This window comes from Pan paniscus, chromosome 2 (genome assembly GCF_029289425.2).
Source record: "Pan paniscus chromosome 2, NHGRI_mPanPan1-v2.0_pri, whole genome shotgun sequence".
In the NCBI taxonomy this organism is placed as follows: domain Eukaryota; kingdom Metazoa; phylum Chordata; class Mammalia; order Primates; family Hominidae; genus Pan; species Pan paniscus.
In genome coordinates, this window is record NC_085926.1 from 47,027,572 (window position 1) to 47,046,414 (window position 18,843).

General features: G+C 38.6%; 1 protein-coding gene and 1 pseudogene across 6 annotated transcripts in view; one reads left to right on the forward strand and one right to left on the reverse strand.

Moving 5' to 3' along the window:
- SETD2 (SET domain containing 2, histone lysine methyltransferase) overlaps nt 1-18,843 on the reverse strand; it is a 147,401-nt gene that overhangs the window by 54,806 nt on the left and 73,752 nt on the right. For 2 of the 6 annotated variants that reach the window (XR_010111422.1, XM_003818444.6), the window contains exons 10-12: nt 16,741-16,875; nt 14,820-14,939; nt 12,351-13,013 (exon numbers count right to left, since the gene is read on the reverse strand). Coding sequence is in view for 3 of the 6 variants with exons in the window: in XM_003818444.6 (XP_003818492.3) it covers nt 12,351-13,013; nt 14,820-14,939; nt 16,741-16,875 (918 nt within the window). In the remaining 3 variants the exon portion in view is untranslated. Of the gene's footprint in view, nt 1-8,373; nt 9,718-12,350; nt 13,014-14,819; nt 14,940-16,740; nt 16,876-18,843 lie in introns of those variants that run through there. The other 4 variants (XR_008624731.2, XR_008624730.2, XM_063602293.1 and 1 more) reach the window with 4 other exon arrangements.
- Nucleotides 17,236-17,375, forward strand: LOC112439511 (small nucleolar RNA U13; annotated as a pseudogene).

Consider the following 18,843-nt stretch of genomic DNA (forward strand, 5'->3'; position numbering starts at 1 on the left):
AATCAACACTCAATTCCTTTCTGAATGGACCAACAAGTGAAATTCTACTTCTAATTTATAGAAATCACCTACACAGTACTACATAAACTCAAAATACTGCATATACCCTATGCTTTTTATCACTATACCATCAATCGCTTTTATCCCTGGAAAGAACTACTGTTTAAAGGCCTCACCTACAGCCCAAAACATTGTGTTTCCAGGGTCAGAGTGATAAATATACATTTGAAATTCAGGAAACAGGCTAAAGCAAAAGATCACAATTTGGGGAAATTTAAGAAACAATAACATATAGTGATACTGCTGGAGATTGCCCAGACACAAAACATACAGAAAAAAAAAACAAATAAAAGTAAAAGGTAGAAAGTCTTTAACTCGAAATAGTATGTTCCATATAGTATGTTTTCTATTAATAAACACTTGAACAAGTTACCTACTACTACCAGGTCACATGGCTTACTTTACAACGTTTTCTTATGACAGGCTCAAAAGGTACTCATTGGAAGCAATGCAGCACTTCATTAATACATCCCAAATAAACTCTAAAAATATACTGTAGAAACAGCATTAAAACAAAATTATTAAATAATTTATAAGAAATCTTTTTCTGACAAGAAAAAAGTTACCACTGGTTTAGACTGTTCCTGAGCTAAACAACACTTATAAGAACAAAATAATTGGTGGGGCGCAGTGGCTCACGCTTGTAATCCCAGCACTTTGGGAGGCCGAGGCGGGCAGATCACGAGGTCAGAAGATCGAGACCATCCTGGCTAACATGGTGAAACCCCGTCTCTACCAAAAATACAAAAAATTAGCCGGGCCTGGTGGCGGGTGCCTGTAGTCCCAGCTACTGGGGAGGCTGAGGCAGGAGAATGGCATGAATCCGGGAGGCGGAGCTTGCAGTGAGCTGAGATCACGCCACTGCACTTCAGCCTGGGCGACAGAGTGAGACTCCGTCTCAAAAAAAAGAACAAAATAATTTACAGGCACAAGATTTCCACCTTTTGTTATATAGAGATCAGATTATCTGTTCTGTAATAACAGATTTATTTTTGAAAACTAAGACTAGATTTAGTTATTCCTTGTTAACAAGTACAGATCAAATCTCGTATAGGCCAACCAAACCTTTTTTCCTAAATATTTTCCTAAATGACAGCAATACTGAGAAAGAGAAAAAAAGACTGCAAGCAAGCCTGGGTGCAGTGGCTCACACCTGTGATCCCAACACTTTGGGAGGCCAAGGCAGGCGGATCGCTTTAGCCCAGGAGCCTGGGCAATATAGCAAGACCTCGTCTCTAGAAAAATGAAAAAATTAGGACCGGGCACGGTGACTCAAGCCTGTAATCCCAGCACTTTGGAAGGACGAGGCAGGCGGATCACGAGGTCAGGAGATTCAGACCATCCTGGCTAACACGGTGAAACCCTGTCTCTACTAAAAAATACAAGAAATTAGCTGTGCGTGGTGGTGGGCATCTGTAGTCTCAGCTACTCAGGAGGCTGAGGCAGGAGAATGGTGTGACCCTGGGAGGCAGAGCTTGCAGTGAGCCGATATCTTGCCACTGCACTCCAGCCTGGGTGACAGAGTGAGACTCCGTCTCAAAAAAAAGAAAGAAAGAAAGAAAAAAAAAAGGAAAAATGAAAAAATTACCTGGGCATGGCAGCCCATGCCTATAGTCCCAGCCACTCAGGAGGCTGAGGCAGGTGGAGCTCTTGAGCCCAGGAGGTTTGAGGTTCCAGTGAGCTAAGATAGCACCACTGCACTCTAGCCTGGGTAACAGAGTGACATTCCATCTCAAAAAAAAAAAAAAAAAAAAATACTGTGAGTAAACTGTCACTTTCATAGCTAAAAGAACAGACAAAACGCAGTAGGAATGGATAAAAAGAAAGTAGAAAAGCAAAGCTATGGAGCCTAGAAGTTCAGGTGCCAACTTCAGGTAAAAGGCATTCTAGGAAAGAAGAAAATATTTTACAAAATTAAGCAGATAAATTTTCCAGAATTAAAGAAATATGAAATACTACTGAGCAATAAGGCTAAGAGGGCCAAAGGGAAAACAGAAGGATTATGACCTAGCAAGTCTGCACCTGAGTAGAGGGGAAGCGCAAGTAGGTCAAGGAGATTTGATTAGAAGATACTATACATGTCTGGAGGGTTTCATAAAAATCACATACATGGGTGGGAAAGAGGAAGAAAAGAGTGAGAGGGAGAAGAGGAAAAGGGGAATGAAATAATTTTGTTTATGCTTTTAAACCCCTGAAGAAACACTCTAACTTCGAATAGCAGGGCTCCGAAGAAATGAAAGGTAACAAGATCTGTGCAGTTTTCAGCCACTAAGAAAAATGGGTGAAGAATATGAACAAAGTTCTTAAAGTAGGAAATACAAACAGAAAGATGTTCAATACCTAATACATATGAGAAAAATTAAATCAAAACTGCAATATTCCATTTTTGCCTATCAGTCTGACCAAGATAAAACTTGACAGTACTTGTGCTGGCCAGGGGTGGTGAAATTCTCATTCTTACATATATACACTGCCAATGAGAGTTGAATTGATATAATAACTATGAAGAGCAATTTGGCAATGCTTATCAAAATTACAACACAGACTGTAGCTCAATAACACTAATTTTTAGTAACTTAGCCAACATGCATATTCCTACGTGTGAATGTGTGCAATGACTTAGGTGAAAATTACTTGCTGCTAAGGCAAAGAAAGCAATCAACCTAAATGGCTATGAGAATGATTAAATTATGGCATACCTATACAGTAAAATAATATGCAGTTCTGAAAAATAAATTCTTTATAAATTGATATCAAGTAATCTTCACATTATATTAAAGAGGAGCTGAATAATGCTGCCAGTTTTATTTTAAAAAATAAAATATATGCATAATATGCATAAATTATCTCTGGAAAGCTACACAAGAAACTGCTTGATTGCCTCAAGGAAATCAGATGGAAGCCAAGGGTAGGGAGGTAACATTTCACTGTATGTCTTTCATATTTTGCCTCATGTGCAGAAATAGCCTGTTTTTAAAACTAAAAAAGAAGAAGAAAAGATAAAATGCCTCAGAAAAAGTCCTAGGCGTAGTACCAAAGACTCTTGTGCATTATGGGTGTATTCTTGGTAAAGACCATAGCTACTCACAAGGCAACTTGTAAATGTTGTTCTTCAGTAAGTGCCATACCTAGAAAGTCCTCCTAGTTCACTGCCTCTATTTAAACTTGGTCCCCCAACCACCTTCTTTTCTAGCCTTACCCACCCTTCACTACAAAGCTAAGAGTAGGAGCCCTCCTGATACCCAAATCATCTAAAAACACTTTTTGAACCACAGTTCATTCCTTTCTCAACCCAGATATATACACGCCCCTGTTAGAGAAATTGCTTTTATGGACCCTCACCCCAGAAATGCTATAGTCTTACATGTAATTTTAGAGGTTCTAAACATCTCCTGAAGTTCAATTATGGATCACAGATTAAAAATCTCTGCAGTAGGCCGGGAACGGTGGCTCACGCCTGTAATCCCAACACTTTGGGAGGCTGAGGCAGGTGGATCACGAGGTCAGGAGACTGAGACCATCCTGGCTAACACGGTGAAACCCCGTCTCTACTGAAAATACAAAAATTAGCTGGGCGTGGTGGCAGGTGCCTGTAGTTCCAGCTACTCCGGAGGCTGTGGCAGGAGAACGGCGTGAACCCAGGAGGTGGAGCTTGCAGTGAGCCGAGATTGCGCCACTGCACTCCAGCCTGGGCGACAGAGCGAGACTCTGTCTCTTAAAAAAAAAAAAAAAAAAAAAAATCTCTGCAGTATTAAAGGAAAAAAAGATACTTGAACAAAACACTAAAATGGTTTCTATGACATTAGAATGAATTCAGACTTCTTATAGTTTCTAAATCAGAAGCAGATTAAGAATGATCTAAAAAGGCCAGGCGCGGTGGCTCACACCCGTAATCCCAGCACTTTGGGAAGCCGAGGCGGGCAGATCACCTGAGGTCGGGAGTTCGAGACCAGCCTGACCAACATGGAGAAACCCCATCTCTACTAAAAATACAAAAAGAAATTAGCCGGGCGTGGCGGTGCATGCCTGTAATTCCAGCTACTCCGGAGGCTGAAGCAGGAGAATCATTTGAACCCAGGAGGCAGAGGTTGTGGTGAGCCGAGATCATGCCATTGCACTCCAGCCCGGGCAACAAAATCGAAACTCTGTCTCAAAAAAAAAAAAAAAAAGAAGAATCTAAAAAGTATTTGCCAAAGAAACACAATTGCATGAACTGTCTAGAAAAGACAGAGAAATAGTTATTTTTTGGACCAGAAAAGTGAGTGGAAGAAGGCAGTATTTAAATCAGAAGACATGAGTCAATTGTCAGCTGTCACTTAAAAGCTAAGTTACAACCTCATGGGCCTGTTTGATTCCACTTTACAGCTGATAAAAACACCACCACTTAACTTCACAGGGTTGAAAAGATAACAATGTGCTTATGAAAATATTTTCTGACCATCTATCAAATAAAAAATATGTTCTAGGGATTCGAGAAGCAGTATGAAAGAAAGTATGAAGTTACCACAGAAAAAGATGGACTTTCTTCATATTTTCATTCACATATTTTTGAAATGTCAAACTACATTACCAAGCTCTTCACAGGACACTGGGAAGACCCAAGTGACCAAGACATAAGCAGTCTCTTCCTTCACTCAATGTACCACTATAAAATGTTATCTGCCTTTGATTGGAAAAGATGTTGTGAGAGCCTATACAAAGGGCAAAACAAACACTCTATCTTGGAGAAACAGGAAAGACTTTCCGGGGGGGAAAAGGAAGAAATTTAAATGAGAAGAGACATCCAAAACAAAAGAGTTTTCAGGAATGAGTGTATGTGTGTGAATATTAGCAGCAGAGGTCTACTGCCTGTCTAGAATGGCTTGAGAGGAGACCGCAGAAATAAATGGAAATCAGACCATGGCCAGGCATGCAAGCCACGTTAAGAAAAATGAACTTAATTTTAACAGTGTAATGGTGAGCCATTTAAAAATTTTAAATAGGAAACTGAGATGAAGGATTTATATTTCCGAAAGATTGCTCTAGCTACTGAATGTAGCACAGATTATAGAGGGCACATAGTAGTCACTCACTATTAGTAAGAAGTAATTTATAATAACCATTACTGCCAAGATGCCACAATAAAAGTAACTCTTACTACAAAGATTAAAAAATTGTCCATGCCTTTGAAGAAAGCAATTCATGGTCTAGTGAGGGGAAACAAGCATCTACACAAGAAGTTTTAGTAATCGGTTAAGATAATTACAGTTGTATAGAAGTACAGAAAAGGACAAAGCATGAACTGCAACTCATTCAAAAAAAAAAAAAAAAGTATTCCAAGCAAGGAGAACAGTATGTTCAAGGACATGAAGAGGTGAATATGTATGAGAAGACTGATGTGCCTCATGCACTGAGTGTGTAAAGAGAAACTGCCTGCTAGGCAAGAAGTTTAGACAGATACGGAATTACTTTCTCTATCATACACTAAAGGCTTTGTTCTTAGAGTAATGGAGTCTCTGAGATGTTACTAGAGGTTCCTGTTAATCACATCTATGTTTTTAAAATACTGTAGCATAATGAAGGGTTACATGAAAGGGGAAAAGAATGAGAGCAAGAAGGATAAATGTTGTAAAAGTGTAAGTAAGAAATGGCAGGAGCCTGAATTAAAAGTGGCAAAGAAGAGATGTTGTGCCTTATTTATTTTTCAGAGACAGAAACTCGCTGTGTCACCCAGGCTGGAGTGCAATGGTGCAATCTCAGCTCACTGCAACCTCTACCTCCTGGGTTCAAGCAATTCCCCCTCCTCAGCCTCCCGAGTAGCTGGGATTACAGGCACTGCCATCATGCCCGGCTAATTTTTGTATTTTTGTAGAGACAGGGTTTCACCATGTTGGCCAGGCTGGTCTTGAACTGTTGACCTCAGGTGATCCACCTGCCTCGGCCTCCCAAAGTGCTGGGATTACAAGTGTGAGCCACCACGCCCGGCCTGCTGTGCCCTATTTAACATGTAGAACAAAATACATCTCAGGTGCCCCAAGAAATACAACTTTTTAAGGGACAGGCAAAAGAAGAATGAACAACTGAGAGTTACAGAAGGAATCTCAAAAGATTCAAAGGAGGGTATGGTGTCAGATTAACAGATGGAAACAAATGATAGATAATAGAGTGGTGAAGTACATTGTGTGTACGTACATGTTAATTGATACACACACACATATATTTTATACAATCTACTGACGGGTCCTAGAAACACTGTCCTAGTATCGACAACTTCATCTAGAATCCAGATATTGGTTTCAAAAACATTTCCCAACGCGAGGAACAAGAGATTCTTGAAGAAATGACCAATTCCAGGGCTGGGGAAGGGACAGTACAAGATGAGCCTGGAACAGCATATTGTAGCAAAAAGGTAAAAAAAAATAATGGAGATATGTCAGAATGACACAAAAGCCAACATGAAAGGGCTTCCACTGGCCAAATATGGGACAATGAAGGCATCAAGTAAATAATGAAGTTAATGGATTATAATCTATTGGGTAAAATAAGAATCTATGAGTAAAATAGTATAAATCAATGAATGAACAAATAGGAGAACAAGTAAACTTCTTGCTTAAAAAAGAAAGTCCAATAAACAAAGTAAAAGGAATAATGAATTAGAAAATCACCATTTGGCAACCACCACAGTAAGTAATTCAAGCAAATCACTGGATGCTAAATCTAATGGATACATTTTATGAAAAATAGGGTATTTACGTATTTCCAAAGTTGCTCATATGTGATGCTTTTTAATTATAAAGGGAAAAATCGTAACTTTACACTGGAAGTCTGGCAGACTACTGCTTAATCGAGTGATAAATGTTGACAATGCTAGTAATGGGACAATTCAGTACCATGAGAAGAACACTACTGTAATATTCCTGACCAAAAAAATGTATACCTGAATCCAAGCAAAGGAAAGTTTCAGACAAACCCAGCTGAGGGGTATTCTACAAAAATTCAAAAATACTTTAAAATGTGAACTTTATAAAAAATAAAGGCAGACCGAAGAACTATTTCAGAGTAAAGGATACTAAGGAGACATACAACTCAATTAATGTGTGCTCCCATATTAGATTCTCAGCCTTTTTTTTTTTTTTTTTGCTATAAAGGCCATTATGTGAACAACTGGCAAAATCTGAAAGAGGTCTGCTGATTAGATCATAGTATTTTATCACTGTAATTTGCTGATTTTGGTAAGTACACTAAAGTTACACAGAAGAATATCCTTGGTTTTAGGAAATACACAATATCCAGGGGCATCATATCTATAACTTAGTTGTTGTTGTTTTGTTTTGTTTTGTTTTTACACAAAGTCTCACTCTGTCATCCAGGCTGGAGTGCAGTGACACCATCATGGATCACTGCAGCCTCAACCTCCTGGGCTCAAGCAATCCTCCCACCTCAGCCTCCCAAGTGGCTGGGACTACAGGCATGTGCCACCATGCCTGGCTAATTTTTTAGTTTTTGTAGAGACAGGGTTTTGCTTTGTTGCCCAGGCTGGTCTTGAACTCCTGGGCTCAAACGATCTGCCCACCTCTGCTGTAACTTACTTTTTTAAAGTTCAGAAACAGAAAACAATAAAAAAAATAAGGTAAAATGTTAACACTGGGGAATCTCAGTGAAAAGTTTAGAGGAATTTTTCACTGAATTTTCTCTAGACTCGTCACTAGAATGTGTGTAACATGTAGAATATGTACAGAATGCTATTCTTGCAGTTTTTCATTGAGCCTGAAATTATATCATAATTAAAAGTTTAAAGTATTAAGAAGGAAAATGTATGTGTTTTCATTATGGTTACTATAAGACTTAAATTATACTGCCTATATCTATACTAAAACAGTCTCAAGTTTCTGACTTGGTCACAGTCCTAAGGGAATAACAATATTCCTTAATGATCACTTCTAGCTTGGAAATTCTATAATGTATACACCCTCCCACCTCTCAAGATAGTTGTACAACCAAATCACTTCCTAAACAGCATCAAGACTTTTTTAAAAAAAGTAATTTCATGGGCAGCAATAGAAACATGATCATTATGTCTTTAGGGAAACAGAATTAAGAGCTCACCCAAAAGAGTAAAGTGAAAATGACTTCATTCAAAACCAGAATGTTTAGAGCAGCCAGATTCTGCACTTTATCTTTTAGATCAGATGTTGGCAAACTTTTTCTGTAAAGGACAAGATAGTAAATATTTTAGGCTTTGTGGGCCATCCAGTCTTTGTCACAACTACTCAACTCTACCACTGAAGTACAAAAGCAGCCACAGATGATAGTACATAAATGAATGAACATGGCTGTGTTTCAAAAAAAATTTTATTTACAAAAACAGACAGTGGGGCAGATTTGGCCAACCCTTGATTTAGATGAAAGTATTTGGTTAAAAAATGGACCAATAAATTTTAGACCATTTTTGCCTTTTACCAAACGAGACATTTATTTAAAAATTTCAATGTTGCTGTAGCTAAAACAGCATTCTTTAGGGGCAATTCTAATTTTGTTAAAGGATAAGTAATATTAATCCTTATGGATACAGAATAATCTTACTCTAGTAAGAATTCAAAAATTATCACAGAAATCCAGGAAACATAATTTCATTTTCAAATGTTGCACAGCAGATTTCACATACAATATTAGCGAGGGAGTGAAATTCCAAGCAGTGACTCAAAACTTCTCAGTTTAGGCAACTCTATGTTTTATTTTAACTTTTCATAGAGAGTTTTAATACGTAGCTTTCTAGGGAAATACTTGATTTGCTGAATTAAAGATAATGTCTTGAGATAAAGATGAAATAAGAGAAGAATAAGAATAGTCATTAGGAAGAGTTCAACTTATCACATGTAGGTAATTTTGTCCCTAAATCATCTAAATCCAGATGCAAATGGAAATACCCAGACTTCATTCTAAGGAGAAATGCACATCCTATAATCTAAGTGTTTATAAGAGAGGCTCTGGAATCACTAACCATTACAATCTCTCGGTGTTTAATGGCAAATGAAATTGCCAAGTTCACAGGAACCTTACCTCCTCTTCTTATGATCCAAATGAATGAAGATATTCCAGTCAAGTTACACTTAGTCACCACTGGTAACCAGCTGTTTTGCCCTATGAAGTCTAGGGTATATTTTCAGCATGAAGGGTGATATGCAACAATTTCTTCTGCAAACAGAAATATATGCACATATCCCTGCTGAAAATGTAGCCTAGTAAATTTTCACATGAAAACGAATACATGCTCACAAGTGGCAATGTGCTAGGTGATGTTTCTGGTTGAGGTCTACTTTAGGAGTCAAAATGTGTAAGCCTTGTGGAGTCAAGGCAGTGGTCCTGTGTATATAGGTATAGAAAAAGTAGCTCACTTAATCCTTTCTCGCCAGGAGTAGGGATTTTCCCGGAACGACATCCATTGTCGGCAATGGACGCACCAAAATAACGCCGGCGCCAGTGAGTTAACCACCTCTGTCCTCTTTTCACCTATTATATTTTTCATGCATCATCCAACTTCCCAACCATCTTCCTGTTTCTTCACAGAATGCACGCTAGGTTCTCGTTTTTCTTCAGCACGAAGTTGGAAATGGAGTTGAGAAAAGGAGACACATGGTCAGCTGGTGATGTTAACAAGCTCCTTGCTGCCCTGAGAAGCTAGATGGAAATGGTTCAAGTTACAAGGGGGATCATCATCAGATCTGGGAGGACAAAGAGTAATTCATGAAGCTTCATTCCCTTCCCTCCCACCCTCTTTCATTTACTGATGATTCCTATAGTCTGCCATCACAGCAAAACCAAGATTAAGGAATCTGAAGCAATCCCTTTCTGTTCTTCACTCCATCCAGTGTGTAGAAAAGCCAAGCGGAACACATGTCCACCAATGTTATGGTGGCCCCCGGTTGGCTGGGGAGACTTGAAATGGCCATAACCACATAACCACAATCTTAGACCAATGCTTTTTAGTATTATCTTGGAATTAAAGATCAGCAACTAACACAGTGTTTGACAATAGGTGCCTAATAAAGGTTGGTTGAATAAGACATTTTCTTTTCAGCCAATGTCTACTCGAACACATAGGTGGAAGTCAGACAGAAGTAGTTAACTCTTTCAATGCCGGGATCGTATGGATATACAGTAATCACATCATGTCAATGTGTTTCTCTAAAACATGTTCAAATTATGGATTCCTGATTTCAGACTTCTGGTTAAATGCTATCTATGTTTGTCTGGTTTTTTTAAGAACCACCATAATCAGAGTTTTGAAAACAGAGCCATAGTAAATGTTAATTAGAATGATGGATGAATTAAGAACCCCAGCACCAATGTATAACAAAACATCACAGTTCACAGTCAAGTAAAAACATTTCTCAGTAATACAATTCTAGATGGGTAATGATTCCAGAGCAAACTAAAGTTTGAAGAAGAGAGGAGAATTTTACTTAATGGCTCCCTTGACACTAAGAATCAGGAAAAATCCAAAGTATAAAGGATAAGAAGGATATATTTTAAGTACAAATAAAGTTTTAAACCTCAAATCAAGAGGATCATCAAGCTACATATAAAATTGCTTTGATGTTTCAGATAGGAGTGGGGAAGACAAGAAGAAGGGGAAGAAATAATTTTGTAGGACTCAAATGTGTGTCCAGAGTGTGAGTTTAAATTACCATGGTTACATCTAATTGGGTTAAGTATATCCTAGAGAGTAATTCATACCATCACAATTACAGAAACCCACTATCATACAAAGAAACAAGAATATTTACTTTTTCCAGATTTTAAGATAGCTTTACAATGATTACATCTTAGCAGTTTTAAAAAATAACATCAACCAGAGACTTCTCTGGCAAAAGTAAACTACTGGTCTACAACCCTACTTATTCTCCTTCCATAAAAGTACAGCTATAAAGGCCTTTTCTGTGTCCATTTGTGTACTTGTCTTCATCTCCACCTTCTTAACTGAGCTTCTTTACAGGCTCCACTAGCAGCCTCCAAACACAAGAGGGACTCCTTTTAGGGACTCCTGTGCTGTCACAAAGCAGGCCTTAAATAAAAATCCACCAAGTGACTATCCCAGCACTTCTTTCAATTAACTGCAATTCTGATTCCTGCAGTTCACATACTGACTTCATAAGTAAATTTACTATGAACTCTTCCTTTCATATTTAGAAAAAGGCCTGATTTCCTAAGACATAATAAGGCTGACTTTATACTGAATTGTAAGTGATGAAAGTAACATGAGTAAGAGCTCAAATGGGTAAACAAAAGCTGAAACCACAACATACTTAAAGAAGGGTCTCAACACAGCAAATGAGGAAGCATAGTACACAACCACCAACTACTCATTTTGCTCAGTGTTTAAGGCCAGTTTCATTGGGTCAAATCACAAGATCTAATGGAGTGAGCTTTGTCATCATAATTAGGGGCAGGGAGGATTCAGGTGTTCATCTTGCTGCAAAGAGTCAGGATTGCTGGTTTATTTGGTTGCTTCATCTCTGGCAGAAGAAAGGAGGAACAGAAAAATAGAAGCTAGTTAAGTAACCTGTTCCCACAGGGTCCTCAAGACGTGGATCCCAAGTCCAGATCACTTACAAATGAAATGTACCACACCTCTCCTAGGTTTATCCTGTTATTCATTCTTGTGTTTATCCAAGACTCAGTCTGGGTTTTCTGCAAAGCAAACCCTGCACATCTTGCTACATTCTTCAACAAGAGATTATGTATGTAATAGGCATAAGAGTTCCAGATCTATTTTTCCTCTTTTGTCCAAAGAAATAGGCATTTAAAAGCAGGCCCATTTCAGAAACAATAATAGAAGTGAATACGAACTAGTTCCATAAAGTTGTTTTTCTAAAATAAAAATTTACATTCAATCATTTTTAGTAAGCTGCTAAATTACCTTAGTTTTCCAATTATTTTTAATTTTCCATTAATACAACTGATTTCCAATAAATTTAAACACTAATTTTTTCTCATTACAAATAGAATCCTAAGTTTGCTACTCAAAGGATTTTTGTTTTGAATGTGAAGAGCACTTAAATGACTGAACTCACTATTGTGATGTACTTTTCTAAGTGACAGAAAAGAAGACATTTGTATATTAGTTTGGCTAATATGACTCTTGCCACGGTTTAGAGGATGTTTGAGACACATAAATAAAACAGTAAGAGAGACAGTATTCCATTTTTCAGAAATATGCATGGCTAAAAAAAGTAGTTAATTTTGCTTAGGTTTGTAGAACTCTAAACCTGAGTAATTCAAGTTGAAATGAACAAAAGATGCTTCCTTACCTTTAGGTCTTTCCAACTGTCCAGGAGTTTGGTGGCCAAATCACTTATATCCACTGTTTTATCTGGCTGTTCTTGGCTCCTTTCACTCTCCACATCAGACACACCCTCCTCTTCATCTTGGGATGGTGTTTCTTCATTAATAGGTTCTTCTAGTTTTGTGCCGTTGCTCTCTTTGGGCTCTATTTCAGCGTCAGCTTCTGGTTCAGATGTAGGTAGCTTACTAGCTTCTATGTTGGTTTCACTATCAACTTTGCATTCAGGCAGCTGTTGTGGGAGTAGCTGTTGTGACTGCAATTCTTCCTCTTCCTCTACAGGGACATTTTCTAATTGATCAAGATCCTCTTTGCCATCCTTGCCTTCTAGCTCACTGGTTGCATCAGAGATTGCACTGTCCATGCTATTTTCACTTATAATTTTCAGTCTGCGAAACATTAGTTTCTTGGGAGTGTCTGTGTCAGCTTCTGTGCTCAGCTTGGTGGAAGGATCAGGTGTGTTGAGTGGTGTGTGAGCACGTGATGTATTCTCACTAGAATACCCATCTCCTTCACTCAACGGAGGGACAGCAGTCTTAGTCTGAGACCAGCGTTGAATAATTGGAAGTACTTTGCTTTCCTCCAACATATTTTTAGTAGGAATGGGCAAGTGTTCCAAAGTCTTTATAATCTGATTAAACATAAAAAAAAAATTACATCACTTTGTACAGTTGACTTTTTTTTTTTTTTTGAGACAGAGTCTCACTCTGTCACCCAGGCTGGAATGCAATGGCATGATCTTGGCTCACTGCAACCTCTGCCTCCTGGGTTCAAGCAATTCTCCTGTCTCAGCCTCCCAAGTAGCTGGGAGTACAGGTGCTCGCCGCCACGCCTGGCTAATCTTTTGTATTTTTAGTAGAGACGGGGTTTCACCATGTTGGCCAGGCTGGTCTCGAACTCCTGACCTCAAGTGATCCACCCACCTCGGCCTCCCAAAATGCTGGGATTACCAGCATGAGCCACCACACCTGGCTACAGTTGATTTTGTTTTTTTTTTTGAGATGGAGTTTCGCTCTTGTTGCCCAGGCTGGAGTGCAATGATGTGATCTTGGTCACTGCAATCTCTGGCTCCCTGGTTCAAGCGATTCTCCTGCCTCAGCCTCCCGAGGAGCTGGGATTACAGGGATGCACCACCATGCACAGCTTTTTTTTTTTTTTTTAGTAGAGATGGGGTTTCTCCATGTTGGTCAGGCTGGTCTTGAACCTTAGGTGATCCACCTGCCTCAGCCTCCCAAACTGCTGGGATTACAGGCATTGAGCCACAGCGCCTGGCCTACAGTTGACTTTTTCAATTTCTGGATGGGACTCAGATTATTTCTGCAAGAGTAGTGCAGTTTTGCTACTGCTTTATTAAGAACTACATCTCTGTAAACACAAGCATATTTAAAAATCATAATATTGTTTTCCTTAAGAAAGAAAAACTTTTAATAAGACTGTTCAGCAAGAATCACAACATCAAATAGGACTGATTAATATTCTCTACCAGTAGTTCCTAAACCTGGGTAGCTTTTTAAACATATACACTACTGGACCAATCCTGGGTATCTTTTCTTAAAAAGTTTACCAAGTGTCTGTGATATACACTTGGCAGCTATGTAACAACATATTTAAATGATGTCTGTCATACACACAAAAATGCAGACATCTCTTCAGCTTTTGATAAACAGCTGTCTAGCAAAGAGAGATCCTCTCCTCATTCTTAGACAACCTCCCCCATTTTGAAATCCAAGAATTTTTTCTGAAGTATTCCTCAATGTAGTTCCACAGAAACCCCAAGGCTTCCTCAATTTCCTCAAGCCAAATCTCCTGGGAGAAGGACAGAGGCAAGAACAAGTACTTATCTGCCCATTCCTTTTTGTTTGTTTTTAAAAGTGTTTTATTAAATAAAAGACTCTGGGATTATATTACAAATTAGAAAGTTAGAAAATATTATTAATTTCATAGCAAGGTAAAGACATCGTAACTCCACTAACAATGCTGCCAATGAACCTTTACTTAGATCTTTTAAAACACTTATTTAAAAGATTCCTCAAAATGTTCATACTCTTGTTATGCATAATTCAGATCTTTACCAATTCTTTAGACCCCACAGTTCAAATTTTATATGACTTCCCATCTTTTTAAAACTCTGGTTTTAACAACAAACTGGATCTTTCACTTAACTATGTTGTTGTTATTATATCTTGCTCTTGTAGTTCCCTGCTATGTAGTACCAACTTTAAAAAGATACTATAGGAAAACCATGGGACAAACTACTAACAAGGTGTATGTACGGTTAGATACGTTAAAGGAATGATACTGAGATGAAAAAATTATTTGATTATTTAATACCAATGATACAGTGCTAAATTCATAATTACTGATATTATCACATATCCACAACCTAGGCAATCAATATAACAGTTTTAAGAAACAAGCAAGCTAAATGTGAACTGACCTCTTCCTGAAGCTTCTGGTTACTTTCCCGGCCGTCACCTAGCTCTGCCATCCAGATCCACAACAAAGACAGCCCATGACGTTCCAGAAAGGACTTCAGGCAGGATTGTGAGTGTGTGTTCTTTCATGGGGGAAGGGAGACACGATGCAGAGCATTGGGAGGCAATATCAGAATATTACAAAGAGCCCGAGGAGAGTTCATGTATACATTACACATTATAGGGTTCACTTACATTCACAAAAAAAACCTAGAAACTCTGTTTTCATTAGCCTAAATAGAACTCTACAACAAATGCTTTAAACAGATTATAATCTTCTCTGATACACAAAATACAGCCAGTCAACTGGGATTTTACTAACGTAGAAAATTATATGAATATTAATAGGTCATTTATAATGAAAATTCTGAAGAACTAAGAAAAAATTGCATCTAACTTTTTAAATAAAGCTAAAACCATAAAAATTAGTCCTTAAATAATTCTTTCTTCTCTCCCTTTCAGATGATTGTTGAAAAGACCTCTTTTTCCTGTTAGTTTTTTTTTTTTTAATCATCATGGTTTTTTTACACTGTGGCTTACAACTACAATCTCAGCACTTTGGAAGGTGGAAGAGGGAGGGACTGGTTGAGGCCAGGAGTTCAAAACCAGCCTGGGCAAAATAGCAAGACCCTTATCTCTACAAAAATATAAATATAAAAATTAGCTGGATGTGGTGGTGTGTGCCTGTAGTCCTAGATACTCAGGCAACTGAGGCAGGAGGATCACTTGAGCCCAGGAGTTCCAAGGCTGCAGTAAGCTATGATTGCACAACTGCGTTCCAGCCTGGGCAACAAAGCAAGACCCTAAAAAAAAAAAAAAAAATCATTTTGTGTTATCTAACATCTTGTGGCATACTTAATAAACTGGTGTAAAAAAGGGTACCGTTAAAATTTTGTGCTTGGAGATCATGTAGTACAAATGGCTTTGGGATGCTAATAACTGGAGGGTAAAAGGCTATGACAAGTGTGATGAATTATTACAAAAAAAAAAAAAAAAGCCACCACATTCTTTGAATATAGACAGAAAGCAAACCAGGTCTAATAATGCCATCGTCCCCAACCTTTCTGGCACCAGGAACCAGTTTCAGGGAAGATAATTTTTCAACAAACTGGGTGGGGGATGGATTCAGGATGAAACTGTTCCACCTCAAATCATCAGGCATTAGATTCTCATAAGGAGTGTACAACCTAGATTTCTCGCATGTGCAGTTCACAATAGGGTTCATGGTCCTATGAGAATCGAATGCCGCTGCTACTCTGACAGCAGGTGGAGCTCAGGCAGTAATGCTCACTCACCTCCTCCTGTGTGGCCCCGTTCCTAACCAGCCCATGGCCTGGGGATTGGGGATCCCTGTACTAATAGATTAAATGATACTGAACTCTTTAGCCATTTTAAATAATATGGTACAAGCTTTGAAAGTCATACACAACTCACATATCCATTTAAAAAATAAAACTGGCCGGCCATGGTGGCTCACGCCTGTAATCCCAGCATTCTGGGAGGCTGAGACGGGTGGATCATCTGAGGTCAGGATTTCCACACCAGCCTGGCCAACATGGTGAAACCCCATCTTTAATAAGAAAATACAAAAATCAGCTGGGCGTGGTGGCTGGCGCCTGTAATCCCAGCTACTCAGGACGCTGAGGCAGGAGAATTGCTTGCACCCAGGACACAGAAGTTACAGTGAACCGAGACTGCACCACTGCACTCCAGCCTGGATGACAGAACAAGACCCCATCTAAACAAACAAACAAACAAACAAATAAATAAATAAATAAATAAAATAAGACTAACTCTTATCAGAATTATTCCTTCTTCATTCATCTTCATTCATTCATTCCCACCACAAAACCAGAAATAAAAAACAAACATTAAAGTGTTCACCTGTATGAGTTCCAGACAGGTAAGTTTCTGCTCCAAAGTTTCAATTCTAACCATTAGCCGGGATAAGCTGAGCACCTGGTTTTTATCAGAGAGACCCTCACCATTTTCCATCAGAGCTTCTAGCTCTCCATCCACCTACCACAGCAAATAAAAATACCTTTTTATAAAACAACAACAACAACAAAAACCAAAAACCCAAAAAGTTGCTCAACCTTATCAATTATCAGGAAAACACAAATGAAGACCAAACTGGGAAAGTACTAGACTGGGGGAAAAAGTTAAGAAGGCTGATAATAATAAGTCTACTGTTGATGAAAGTATAAAGTGGTATAATACATTTGAAATGCATTTCATTCACTCATCAAATACGTAGCAAGAACTTATTATATGAGTCAAGTATAATTCTAGGTGGAGATCTGCAATGAGCCAAAACAGAAAAACCTACCCTTATGGGAGACCATGAACAAATTACATTAAACCAAAAGGACTTCAGAGATCCTTTATGGTTCATAAATATGATGAATGGGTTTTCACGCTGCTGTGTGAGATATATCTCTTTCAAACTTATATAATTTATATGTTATAATATATAATGACCTTTTTATGATGTCAGCATATGAATGACCCAGCTGATAGGGGCCGGGTGCTTCAGAAAAAAATAAAGCATTAGCCTGAAAAATAAAATAGTTGTATCCCCATGCACAGAAACTCTACTTATCAGAATAAACTGTAGAGAAATTCTGCACATGTGTACCTGGAGATTCATAAGAATGTTCATTGAAGCAATATTTATAATAGCAAAAAATTGCCAACAACCCAAATATCTGTACAAGTTGGATAAACGGCCATGTTCACTCAATGAAATATACTACTACAGTGAAAGGAATCAAGTACAGCCAAATGCAACAACATCCATCAATCTTAAAAATGTCATTAAGAAAAAGCAAGTTCCAAAGAATTACATGCCATATGAATCCATTTTTATGCACCTCAAAGCTGAACTTTTTAGTGATACATATGTGAAAAACTGCTTTTAAACAGGCAAGGATGACCGGGCATGGTGGCTCACACTTGTAATCTCAGCACTTTGAAAGGCTGAGGCAGGAGGATGACTTGAGCTCAGGAGTTTAAGACCAGCCTGGGCAACACAGCCAGACTTCATCTCTACTAAAAATCAAAAAAATTAGCCAGGTGTGGTAGCATGTGTCTATAGTCTCAGCTATTCAGGAGGCTGAGGCAGAAGGATCACCTGAGCCTGGGAGATTGAGGCTACAGTGAGTTATAATTTTGCCACTGCACTCCAGCCTGGGTGACACAGTGAAATCCTATCTCAAAAAAAGGCAAGGAAGTAAGACCCAAAATGTACAACAGTGGTAACCTCTAGGTAGGGAGAAGGAAGCAGAGAAGCACTAACAAGGATTTTATAATTATGCTTTGTAACATATATATTCTTTAAGTATTTTAAATATTAAATGTAAATAACGGGGGGTGGGAATCAACCTACCAAAGGTTATTTCCAGCCCTGCATTATGGCAGTTACAGGACATAAAGATTCTTTCAAAGAATTTATTATGGGTGAGATTAAATTAATTCATATGAAACCAAACAAGGAAGCATTAACTGCAAATGTTACATAGAACTAAGAGGCCTACATAAGGGAGTAATTAGAATGAGTCACTGAAATAAGATTAGAAATAGGTAAGATAAAGACAAGAGGAAAGGGTAAGCAAAGTAGTGGGGAAAGTGTGAACAAAGGAAAATAAGAAATCATGACAGTGCTTAGGTCAGCAAAGCTCAAACAGGTAAGGCATGGTGACGGACTGAGAAAAACCATACCAAATAAAAGACTGGGCCAGATGCAGTGGCTCATGTCTACAATCCCAGAACTTTGAAAGGCCAAGACAGGCGGATCACCTGAGGTCAGGAGTTCAAGACGAGCCTGGCCAACATGGTGAAACCCTGTCTCTAATAAAAATACAAAAATTAGCCGGGCATCGTGGCGGGAGCCTGTAGTACCAGCTATCCGGGAGGCTGAGGCAGGAGAATAGCTTGAACCCACGAGGTGGAGGTTGCAGTGAACCAAGATTGTGCCACTGTACTCTA